General features: G+C 38.8%; 1 protein-coding gene across 1 annotated transcript; it reads left to right on the top strand.

Moving 5' to 3' along the window:
* Positions 1-11,058: 11,058 nt before the first annotated feature.
* Positions 11,059-11,872, top strand: LOC111883928 (probable WRKY transcription factor 2). The gene is made up of 3 exons (XM_023880262.3): positions 11,059-11,493; positions 11,562-11,738; positions 11,822-11,872. The coding sequence occupies exons 1-3, from the start codon at positions 11,074-11,076 to the stop codon at positions 11,870-11,872; spliced, it is 648 nt and encodes a 215-aa protein (XP_023736030.2). The 5' UTR covers positions 11,059-11,073.
* Positions 11,873-12,187: the final 315 nt, after the last annotated feature.

The raw sequence follows: 12,187 nt of genomic DNA on the forward strand, positions 1-12,187 counted from the left end.
ATCAGGCCGTTTTATTTATTTATTTTTTTTTTAACCTATGTTATAAATAAATAATTATAAAGAAGTGGCGTATATGTAAATTATAGTAAGCAAGCTTGGCGCAATAAGATATTCGAGTAGCTCGAGCTCGAGTTCGGCTCGATTAAAGCCGAGTCGATTTTGAGTATTTTCCAAGTCGATCTCGAGTTTCTCACGAGTTGGCTTGTCTCATTTACACCCATAGAGGCGAAAGAGAATAGGGAAATTGTTAGTGCAAACGACTGAACGAGGATAAGCAACGAAATTCTAGACAGGAAACGATACCAAACCCATACCATTATCGAATCGGCATCGTTTAAACGGTATTTGGTATCTCAAAATCATGAAATTCGGTATTCGATAATGTCGTTATCGATGCTAGTACCGAAAACCGGTATCATTTCCGATAGTGATACCGGTAATGTTAGTTTGGTTTAATGCTCGGTGCCGATTTTCCACCTAATTCGATATTCAGGAATATCGGGGTGTCAGTTTTGTCTCATGCTGATCTGATATAATAAAAGACTTATTTATCATCCAGATGTTATATTAAGGGGCTACCAAATGATCTGGAATGGTCTGATTGAGAGTGCCTATAACATCCCAAAAGTTAGAGTAAAATTATCATTTTTTCAAAAACAACCCAATGACCATAATTGTTTACAAAACATTGTTTCAAAAGTGACAATCACTAATCAGAGTATCTCAAAGTCCAAATAACATAAATCCGAAGGATGTGCACGATCACACCTTCACCTTGTGACGATCATTTGATGTATTTGAAACAAAAAATTGAATCTGTAAGTCAAAGCTTAGTGAGTTCCCCCAAAGTACCACCATGTAAACATTTAAACAACATATATTGGGCCCACGAACTCCTGATTGGATTACCCCTGACCCACGACCTTGCGGTTGGAATGCCCCGGCCCTCAACCTCTCAATTGGATTACCTAATACATGCTAGGTCCAAAACCTCCTTGTAGGATTACCCCTGGCCCACAACCTTCCGATTGTAATGTCTCGGCCTAGAGCCTCTTGGCTGGATTGCCCCGGTTTATTGATTGATAACACACATCAGTACAATCTCAACCCCATTATACCATGTTGACACATACAAAACAAATAACATATATCCAACAATAGATAATAATATAATCATACAAACAGACAGATCTACAGATCACTACCGCATAACAACATCCTATATATCATGACACAGATCTAACAAATCACTACAACATAGCAACATCCTCTATGTCAGGATACATAATCTAGTGGGTTGGCATTAGTGCCTTCGACCCACAAGTACAGTTGGAAAACTCACATCTCAGTTTGAACAAATAGTTGAATAGGTCACTTCTCCGAATATCAACTCTACCAGTCACCTATACATCAAATAGTGACAAATCTCAACTACAACTCAAAATACCCAAAATACCCTTAGGTCAAACTTGGTCAAATCATGGTTAAAGTCAAAAAGTCAACCAAGTCAGCTCAGCGTACTCAGCTTGTACGCTTAGTGTACTCGAGTCTTGACCATAAATGGGGTTGTTAACCTCGTACGCGCAACGTACATGGGGTATGCCCAACGTCTGCAGTTGCCTCCTTTCCCTTCTATTAAGAGCTTAATTCCTTAATCTCTTTCGTCCAACTCCATATCTAGTCCTCAAATGATGTCCTTAACCATAAAGTTTCCAGCTTTATGGTCTTGCATGGCTATTAAGTGCTCAATACCAAAAATCCTAACTTCTTAACTCATTAAGACATCTTAGATCATGCATGGAAGGAAACTAATGACCAATATTACATTTTTATGTTTCCAAACACTCCAAAACGTCTGAAAGGACAACTAATATGAATTAAAGTAACCCATACTCATAATACCAATCTTATGGGACCAAAAAGAACACAAAACCTTGGCTAAACAAGATCTAAGTAAAAGTTCATCAATATCAAAGCTTTTTACCTTCAAATGGTGTCAAATGATGATCTGATTCTGGATCTAAAGTGCTCTACTCATCTAGGATGTTTTCCTCTTCCTTCTTCTCTAGAGCACCAAAATGCACACTCAATATAACGTCTCAAAAATCACAACAAATTTAAAGTTTTTCAAACAACCCATTTACTAACGAAAGTGTTTACAAAACCATTGTTTCCAAAATATTATTTAAAATCAGAGTCTCCCAATATTAACAATATAAAATCAGGATGTGTACGGTCACGCCTTCGCCCTGCCACGATCCTCTGAAGTACTTGAAACCATAACCAAAAACTGTAAGCCAACGCTTAGTGAGTTCCCCCCCCCCCCCCCCCTCCCAAAGTACCACCACATAAACATAAAAAACAACATGCATACAGAGCCTTCAGCCTGAATGGACTGCTATGCCAACCTACAGACTATTTAGACCACTCATAGAACCTTCAGCATGACTGGACCGCCACGTCGGGACTTCAGTCTATCTGGACCGTTCTCCGGGCCTTCGGCCTGACTAGTTTGCCTCACAGGCCTTCAGTCTATCCTGGCTTCCTTAGGTCTCCTGGCCTTCAGTTTCCACTGGTCCACCTCAACCGAACCACACATAACATGTCGACATATACATAACAGATAAACATATAACCAGTCAGCAAACAGCAAGTAGATCTAATAGATCACTACAACATAGCAACATCATATATACCAGGATACATATCTAACAGATCACTGCATCATAGCCACATCCTATATACCAAGATATAGATCTGACAGATCACTAAAACATAGCAACATCCTATGTACCAGGATACAAATCTAATATATCACTACAACATAGCAACATCTTATGTACTAGGATACATATCTAATATATCACTACAACATATCAACATCCTATGTACTAAGATACAGATCTAACAGATCACTACAACATAACAACATATGGTAAACCAAGATATCAATCTAATGGGTCGACTTTGGTGCCTTCAACCCATAAGTACAGTGAGGAAAACTAACCTCTCAATCTGAACAATAGTTGATAAGGTCTCGAATCCGAATCTCAACTTTAATCGTCACTTATCCATCCAAATGACTAATTCTCAAACACAATCCAAAATACCTTTAGGTCAACTTGGTCAAAGTCGAAGTCATGGTCAAAGTCAACACCCAGTTGAGCCAACCCGACCGAGTCGACTCAGCCGAGTACGCTGGGCGTACTCTTTTGTACGCGGGGCACACTTGGTGTTTGACCAACTTACAGGGCGTTGACCGCATACGCGCAGCGTACGTTGCCCAATCCCAAATCTTCATTAAGAACTTATTCCATTAATCCGTTTCGTCCAAAACTCAGATCTAAGCCCAAAATGATGTCCTAAGTCATAAAGTTTACAACTTTATGACTTTGCATGACTATTAAGTGCTTAATGTCCAAAACCATATGTTCTTAACACAATAAGACCATCTAACACATGCATGGGTTACATACAATACTCAAGATCATATTTTTATGATTCATAATAGCTTCATAATGGATAAAGTTTCCAACTTTATCCATTAGAATGGTCCCAACATACAAGATTTAGTGTTTAAGTCTCAAAGGGACCCAAAAAGCATCTTTTCAACTTAATCCATTAAGTCCAAATATCTAACCTTCAAATCTGAATCAAAATGATGTTTAGATGGATAAAGTTTCCAACTTTATCCATAACAAGGTCACAAACTTTCAAGATGTAAACTTTATGCACTTAAAGTGACCAAAAGCTCATAACACCCAAAACTAGCTAGATCTAACAATATCATCATCAAGATTCAAACTTTATACTTCTAGAAGAAAGATCAAGGTGAACAAAGTCTGGATCTATAAGCTCCAATGCAACCAACACTTCTTCAACGAGTTCCTTCTTCTCCAAGGTGCACCAAGAACACTCCAAAGCACTTAAAACACTTTCTTTGTGCTCACAAGGCTTAATCTAGGGATATGGTTTCAAGAAAGGGTGTTGGAGAGGTGGAGGCTGAGAATAGAATGGGTTTGGGGGAGTTAAGGAGCTTAAATAGTGCTCAAACCACGAAAATAGGGTTTGGGCATTGATCTTGTATGCCATGCATACTCAATTTATACCCAGGGTACTAGATGCCCTAGTACGCCCTGCGTACGCGACTGACCCAAAAATCGCCTAACTTCAAAAGCATATAACTTCTTCGTTCCAACTCCGTTTTCGACTTTCTTTATATCCACAAAAATGTATTGAAGATCTCTACAATATCATCTAACTATCTTGGACTAAAAACTTCTCGAACAACAATCCATATTTCATGAAAGAACCCGACCTATGACTTTTCCCTTTTTACCCTTCGACCAAAAACACCATTCAAGAGTAAAATCTCTTAACTAACATTACCTCCTTCCATAAGGACTAAAATTTGCCTCCTAAAGGCCCAAAGCCTTACACCATTGACTTCCGGCCCATAACCCAGAAATCGCAGAAAACATGATGTTACACTTAAGGTCAAGATTGCTTCACTCAAGAGATTAGGGTTTGCTAGGGTACGAAATGGGGTTGGATATTGATCAAAGAAAGGTTATTGTGGCTATAAAGGTGTTTAAATAGTACACAAACCCTAAATATTAGGGTTTGGGTCCAGACCATGTACGACCAACGTATGCTTTGGGTACGCCTAACGTACTCAAGAAATCTCCAAAATTATAAAAATGTCATTAAAGGCCAATTTGAAAACAATTCTCGTACCAAGGGCATAAATGGAATACCTGGAAATCAAGATGTTACAGTTCTCCCCCAATTGAACTAGACTTCATCCTCGAAGTCCGTTGCCGTGAACAACTTAGGGTAATGCTCTCGCATCTCCGTCTCGGGTTCCTAAGTCCATTCAGAAGCTCTATGATGTTGTGATTGGACCTTGACCAAAGACACCACTTTATTGCACAAGGCCTTTGTCTTCCGATCTAAGATTGTCACTGGTCTCTTAACATAATTTAGACAATCATCAACCTGAATATCATCTAGAGGAGTAACTACCGAATCATCAGCCACACACTTCTAAATACAAGAAACATGGAATGTGTTGTGAATCTGACTGAGCTCCTCAAACAAACCCAACCGCTAAGCTACCCTTCCAATCCTAATAATCACTTGAAATGAGCAAATATATCGGGGCCCCGACTTGTCCCTCTTCCTGAAGTGTATTACACCTTTTCCATGGTGATACCTTCAGCAAAACCATGTCGTCGACCTGGAACTCTAACTCAGATCGACGCTTGTCGACAGTAACTCTTCTGCCGACTGTGAGTTGTCTGCAGTCTCTGTCTAACCAGTTGAATAATCTTTATCGTCTGAAGGACTAACTCAGTCCTTCCCATGACTCTATGACTAATCTCTCCCCAACAAATTGTGGTACGACACTTCATCTTATAGGGGAGCTCAAATGGTGGCACACTAATACTGGAGTGATAACAGTTGTTGTAGGAAAACTCAGCTAAGGGAAGGTAGGATTTCCAACTCCCACCAAAATCTATTCCACAAGCTCTCAACATGTCCTCAAGTGTTTAAATGGTCTGCTCACTCTGACCGTCAGTCTACGGATGATAAGCAGTGCTAAGATGCAACCTCGTACCTAGTTTGTGACAACCGTCAATTTTCGGTCAAGTCAAAGTCAACTGAAGTCAACAAGTCAAACCGTTCAACTCAATTTGCCCGTGGGTGCTAGAGTTTACGTTATGTAATTTCTAAACAACTCGCTATTCTAATGAGAGATCATAAATCGAAAAGTGCGTACATCTAGATCTCCTTAACCTAAAACTGTGGTACATGGCGAGCCAAACCGATAAAACAATGTTGCATAATCATCGGGAGTGTGTAAGATCCTTAAACAAGGCTTAACAGGGTTTACGGACCTTGCATTGCGAAGCCGGACACTCAAAAAGGTCACGAATGAAACCTCTCTCAATCGTTTTCACTCTATCTCTTTGTATGAGAAATCTCTCCAAGAATGTCAAATCTCTCCCAAATCTCTCTGAGAATGTCAAATCTCTCCCAAATCTCTCTAAGTATGTCAAATCTCTCCCAAATCTCTCCAAGTATGTGAAATCTCTCCCAAATATCTCTTTGTATGAGAAATCTCTCCAAGTATGTGAAATCTCTCCCAAATCTCTCTTTGTATGAGAAATCTCTCCAAGAATGTGAAATCTCTCCCAAATCTCTCCAAGAATGTGTAATCTCTCCCAAATCTCTCAAAAATCACTCGGGGCATCCCGACCCTTAATTTAGTCGAAAAACACTCGAAAACGGAAGTCTACGCGAAAAACGGACTTAAGGAACCGAAACCCTCTCCGGAACCGAAACCTCTTAGGAGCCGAGACCCTCTCAACCGAAATGGACCGAGTGCTCTGTCTATTTCGGTCCTCTAACAGTTCCAAACCGAGACTCTCCTTCTTACCTTCGGCTCGAGAGGGCTTGACCTTCAGTCCGAGGACCAGACTCTCGGTCCCTTCTGATGAGCATGTCTGCGAGACCTCTCGGTTCCCATGCATCCGAGCCCCACCTTCGGTCTGAGAGGCGACCTGTGCAGCCGAACCCTACTCTCTCGGTTCTTCTCCTGCTCTCGTTTCTAAGCTCCTAAGGAGCCGAACCTTCGCATCCTCGGCCCAAATTTCGGAATTTGGCAGTTTTTGCCCGGTTTTCAATATTTTTAGCGTTTTGAGCCCGTTTTTCGAGATTTTAACGCGGGATTTTCACCCAAACTCGTATTTTAACATAATAAACCCCAAATATTCATATTTTAATTATATTTTGTGGAAAATCCTTGCCTAAGAATAAAATCTAGTAGGTAAGATTTATGGGTGGAGTGTTGACCTTGCCTTAGTGTATGACACAAGCAACCTCCCCATACCTTCATAGTACAACCCCTAGTCACTATTCTCCACACCATCCCTAGTCACTTCCTTGTACCTTTCCATCAATCATCAGTCCCTCCCATGTTCTAAGAGCTGGAACAAATCAACCTCTCTCCTCATTTTCACTCACTTGCTCTCCTTTCACCAAAAATCAAACACAACTTTTCTCTCAAACTTTTTCTCTCTATTTCGAGACTCCAAGGCTGATTTTCAAGCTTTATTCTTCTCTTGGTAAGTATAATTCATCCTCCTTGTGATTATTACACCTCATTCTACTCAAATCATTGATTTCTTACACAAACATCATCACATTCTTGTTAGATCTTCGAACCTTCAAGTGATTCTTTTAGTGTTCTTGAGTTGAACACTTCTTTTCTCCATCATCCATCTACTGAAATCACTCAAGGTGAGTTCATACCCCTACATTGTCATGTTTTCTCAAGTTTTTAGGGGGGAATACAAGTTAAAACACCAAGAACATAACTAAAATTTTCTAACAGCTTTCATCAGAAAAGTTGGACTCCATTCACGGACTGTTTTGAACAACTTAAACATTTTTGTTTGAAAAAATGTTTTAGGTGTAAGTAGTTCCAGTTCTTAGCTTTAAAATGACTACTTGCACATCTCCATAAAATGTTTCTACAATTTATGGTGATTTTACAAAACTGCCTATCATTTCAAACACCAATCCGGACCAGTCTGTGATTATGGACAATTTCACCCAGGTTGGAGGTCATTAAAAATCCTGATAAAAATTATGAGTAAACTAGACACATTTTGGGAACTCTCAGAATTTACGGATTTAGTTTTCGACTTCGTATGATTTTTCTATGACTTTTCTAAAACAGCGCTGGAAGGTTAAATTTAGTTAACAACATATAAATTTCATAACACTTTGTATTATGTTGAGCAAAGTGTATAACAATAAGTTCTAAATATTGAATGTGTTTCCTTGTTAGTTTATCATCATAAACTGAAACTTAGTCATTCATGATAAGATTATTCATTCATTTAGAACACGTATATAAAGCTATAATGAGCATAGTTTATGTATTCATAACACAAATGTGTTTTAAAAAAAAAAGAGCTCTTATACATTACAAACGTTTCGGATAAACTATAATAGGTATAGTTTATGTATCATTTACTTCTCAAACTTATTTACCAAAGGTTTTTCAGTTTAGTTCACGTAAATCTGTTAATGAATAAATTTGTGAGTCATTCGCTTCGGGTTACTTCCAAAGTAACAAAGTCAAAAAGTCCTGTAAATTGTAACCAGAGTCTCTTGTAGGGAGAACGTGATAGTTGTGTATAGATCTATATTGGGTTTGACAAACCCACACCAGAGTTGCTTGCAACAGCTAGACCGGCAGGTCTGTGGTGACAAGTGTCATTTAACGGCGACGCCTGAAGAACGTCGTATTACGAGGCCGTCTATGTCAAGTATGGTTATAATAGCTCACATGTGGTATTAACAGATCATAAGATTTACGGGTTCTAATTTTAAATTAGCAAGTTATGTCGATTTAGCTCATAGGAATTACCTTAAGTATGGGAAAATACTTGTACGCCTTCATATCAAAAAGGGTTTTATGTCTATTTAAAATCACTTTTTATATCAATAATTACAGATATTATGGTATATTTTCAGTCTTGGTATTTAAGACTACACATCATTCATTTCGGGATTTTTCTCAAATCATAAAGGGTTTTACGCCAAATTAAAACCACATTTATATCCTTAAGTATGACAAATACTTGTTCATTTTCGGACCTGGCATTTAGGACCACATAACTTTTATAAGGAAAATATTGGATTTTTCTTGGTAACATACATCTCTTTACAAAGATCGATTTTCAAACTCTTACTGTCAAAAGCTTATGAACTCACCAACCTTTGTGTTGACACTTTTCAAAACTACTTGTATTCTCAGGAATTCAGTGAAAACAGGAAATTAACAACGTTTTGAGGATGGGACGATAAATCGTCAAACAGTTCATTTTGTATCATAATGTAATTGATTCGAATCATGTAAACATATACTTTGGTGTAACTTTTTCAATTATATTTATGATGGTTGTATTTACTTTGAGCACTATTATACTCGTTGTTGTGATACTCTACATGAAGTCCTCCACCCCCGGACGTTTTCGCCATCCTTGGTTTGGGGGTGTGACATAGTTCCTCGTGGAACTTTTGCCAAAAAACGATAAATGAACCGAACATCCCAATCGAATGTAATGGAGATTGGAATACCATGTTGAACAATAATCTCACACACATATAAATCGGCCACACTACTAGAAAAATGACCTTTAATGACGCTCTTTTTACGACACGCACTGATTAATGATACGCAAAAGGACGTGCCCTTAAAATAGTGTCATCTCTCCAAAAAAGTTTAAGGATTTACGTCACGCATTATTGCGTGCCCTTAATTTAGTGTCTCAAGAAAAATAATTAAAAACACGGAGGGCGCTTTATCTTAAACGCGCGTTATCTATACCTGTCGCTTTATAATTTTAATGAAACGCGCTTTTAGTAGACAAGGGGGGAAACGGAATCTCCAAAATTTTGAAAACCCGCCTCGTTTTTTCTTTCTTCTATCTATCTTTCATCCTTGCAATCCACTCTCCCCTCTCTGACACTCTCTCCTCTAGTTCTCCTTTCATTCTCTACCTCCCATCTCTCTGTAAACCCTAAGCCATCGCCACCTCCCTTCTCTCTAGCACGTGCTAGGGTTTTATTTTCTTCCAAGCTTCCGCTTCTCTCGTTTTCTCTCAACCCAGTACATGCGAGGGTTATGAAATAAAGAAAAACCCTGATGCTCCACAAAGAGTCCTTTCTGAAAAAATATCATGTAAAGTCGTAGAGACGAAGTCTGAAATCATCAAGAGGAGAACAAGAAGATAAAGCGAAGGTGAATCGTAATTGATCTGCGAGGTCTCCTCATTAATGGCGTCGACCAAATCTAAAACCTCGTGTTCAAAAAAATTAGAAAAGTTGAAGACCCCGCCATTGCAGGGACCATTATCTAGGGCTTTTTCAAGGAGTGCTCTCTGTAATGTTCGCTCCCTCACCTCACCTCCTATCGGCGACCTCAAGTCATCTCTTTCCACCGGCGACCTCGGCTCATCTGTTTCCACCAGCGACCTCGGGCTCACCTCACGTCACCGGAGACTACAACGACTGCTCAAATTTGCAAGCCCTAAGTACGATTAAGGTATGTTTTTGTTTACATGACCGACCTTATCTTTATCTCGACACTTCTCAACAACAGTCGTCGACTTGCTCAGCCGACCGATGTTCTCCACATCTCCAAATTCTTGCCTTCCCATGGTCCGTCAGTTAGATCTAATTCGCCAAAGGTATGTTTTAGGACCTAGAGACGTGTGCTCTTAGGACCTAGAGACGTGTGCTCTGCGTTGTTTCCTGTTAATCGAATGGAAGCCTGTTAATCACAGAGAATCAACTAATCAGAGGAGACAAAAGGGTCTCCTTTGTTATCAGCTTACCCTTGACTGTCTGTGTGTTGTTTTCTAGGTTCGTATCACAACCCTTAATCATGTTTTTTCAATCATTTCCATCGATTCTTCAAATGGATTTCCATTTTTAGTTTCTGTAGTTTATACCCTTAATTGTTCGTGTGAAAGAAATGATAGATTTGATTTGAAGTTGTTGGATTTTGCAATCCCATTCAGATCTCTGGTTTTAATGAATTCCCTTTAGCTAGATCGTTTTCGGATATCGATTTTTGGTTCGGGATTGCAAAATTGGGCGTAATCCACAAGAATATGTGAAAAGCGAATGTTTGAATATCATCGATTTTCGATTCCCATTTTAGAAAAACTGTATTATCTTCTATTATTGTGGTCTACCCACTTCAATCGGGTAGACGATTCAAATGTTTTTTTTGGTTTATCGTTTTACCAAAAGCGGAAATTAAATCTGTACATTTATTTGTTGTTGTTATTTCGCAATCGATTAATTCGTACATAAAAACACTATCATTACTGTTTAAAGCTTGACGATTCCAAAAAAAACACGACCAAAACACTACGATTTCGTACATAAAACACCATCATCACTGTTTCGATTTTGTGTGAAATTTCGAAGTCTGAAAAACTAACAAACCACTGAACAGATAATCAAGGAAGAAAGCTTTCGATTTTCATGGGTGGTTTTGACGATCATGGTGGGATAATTGGCGATTGGAGGCCTCCGAGCCCTAGCCCTAGGTCTTTTTTTGCAGCTATGTTGGGGGATGATCCTGGTTCAAGATCAGTACCCGACCCTCCAAAAAACGATACCAATAATGACACCGGGTTCACTTTCCCTGGACCAAATCCCCAAATCGGGTCTGAAAATGGCGATGCGACAAAATCAAGTGAGTTTGGTGATCAAAAAACGAGCTCAAGGGCACATCTTGTTGAAAGAATGGCAGCTAGAGCTGGTTATAATGCTCCTAGGTTGAATACAGAGATTATAAAATCTTCTGATAATTCACAAACTCAACAATCTCCATATTTATTTTCACCTGGTGTTAGCCCAACTTCTTTTCTGGAATCACCTGTTTTCCTTTCCAACTCATTGGTAAGCTCACTAGATAAACTAGGGGTATATTAGTAATTTTCTATACTAAATGATCCTTTCTGTTGTAGGTTCAACCATCTCCAACTACTGGAAAGTTCCAATTTGTTCCAAATGGTAATGGTAGAAGCTCCATGATGTTCTTGGATTCCTCTAATAGGGTTAAAGAAAATTTCTTTGAGGACACTAATAACACTTCTTTTGCCTTTAAGCCTTTCCCAGATTCAGCTCCTGTATCCCGTGATCATGTAAGCAGTCAACATACCTTTAAAAGTTATTTTCTCAGAATATTTTTTTAAACATTAATGATTGTTTCTTTTGGATCATTTAGGTGAATCCACCTTTCATGTCTACCAATCTTTTCAACATAATGAAACTCTAGTTCAATCTGAAAGACAATTCCCTCCACAAAAGATTGAACCAACACAAAATGAAACATCTTCACTCCATATTCGCTCAGGCTTTCTTAATGGCAATTCTGAATGATCTCAAGAACATCATGAAGATGATGCAGATCAAAGAATAAATGGAGATATTGGTAATAATTCCAACAGTGCCTCATCTGAAGATGGATATAATTGGAGGAAATGTGGTCCTGTTAAATTGTCCTGTACTACCTGAAACGATCTCCATCTACTCCTGCAAAGAAAGTAGAAAGTTCTGATGACAACAGCCCTGAAGAAAGCGATTCTGAAGA

Source organism: Lactuca sativa, chromosome 7, assembly GCF_002870075.4.
Source record: "Lactuca sativa cultivar Salinas chromosome 7, Lsat_Salinas_v11, whole genome shotgun sequence".
Lineage (NCBI taxonomy): Eukaryota > Viridiplantae > Streptophyta > Magnoliopsida > Asterales > Asteraceae > Lactuca > Lactuca sativa.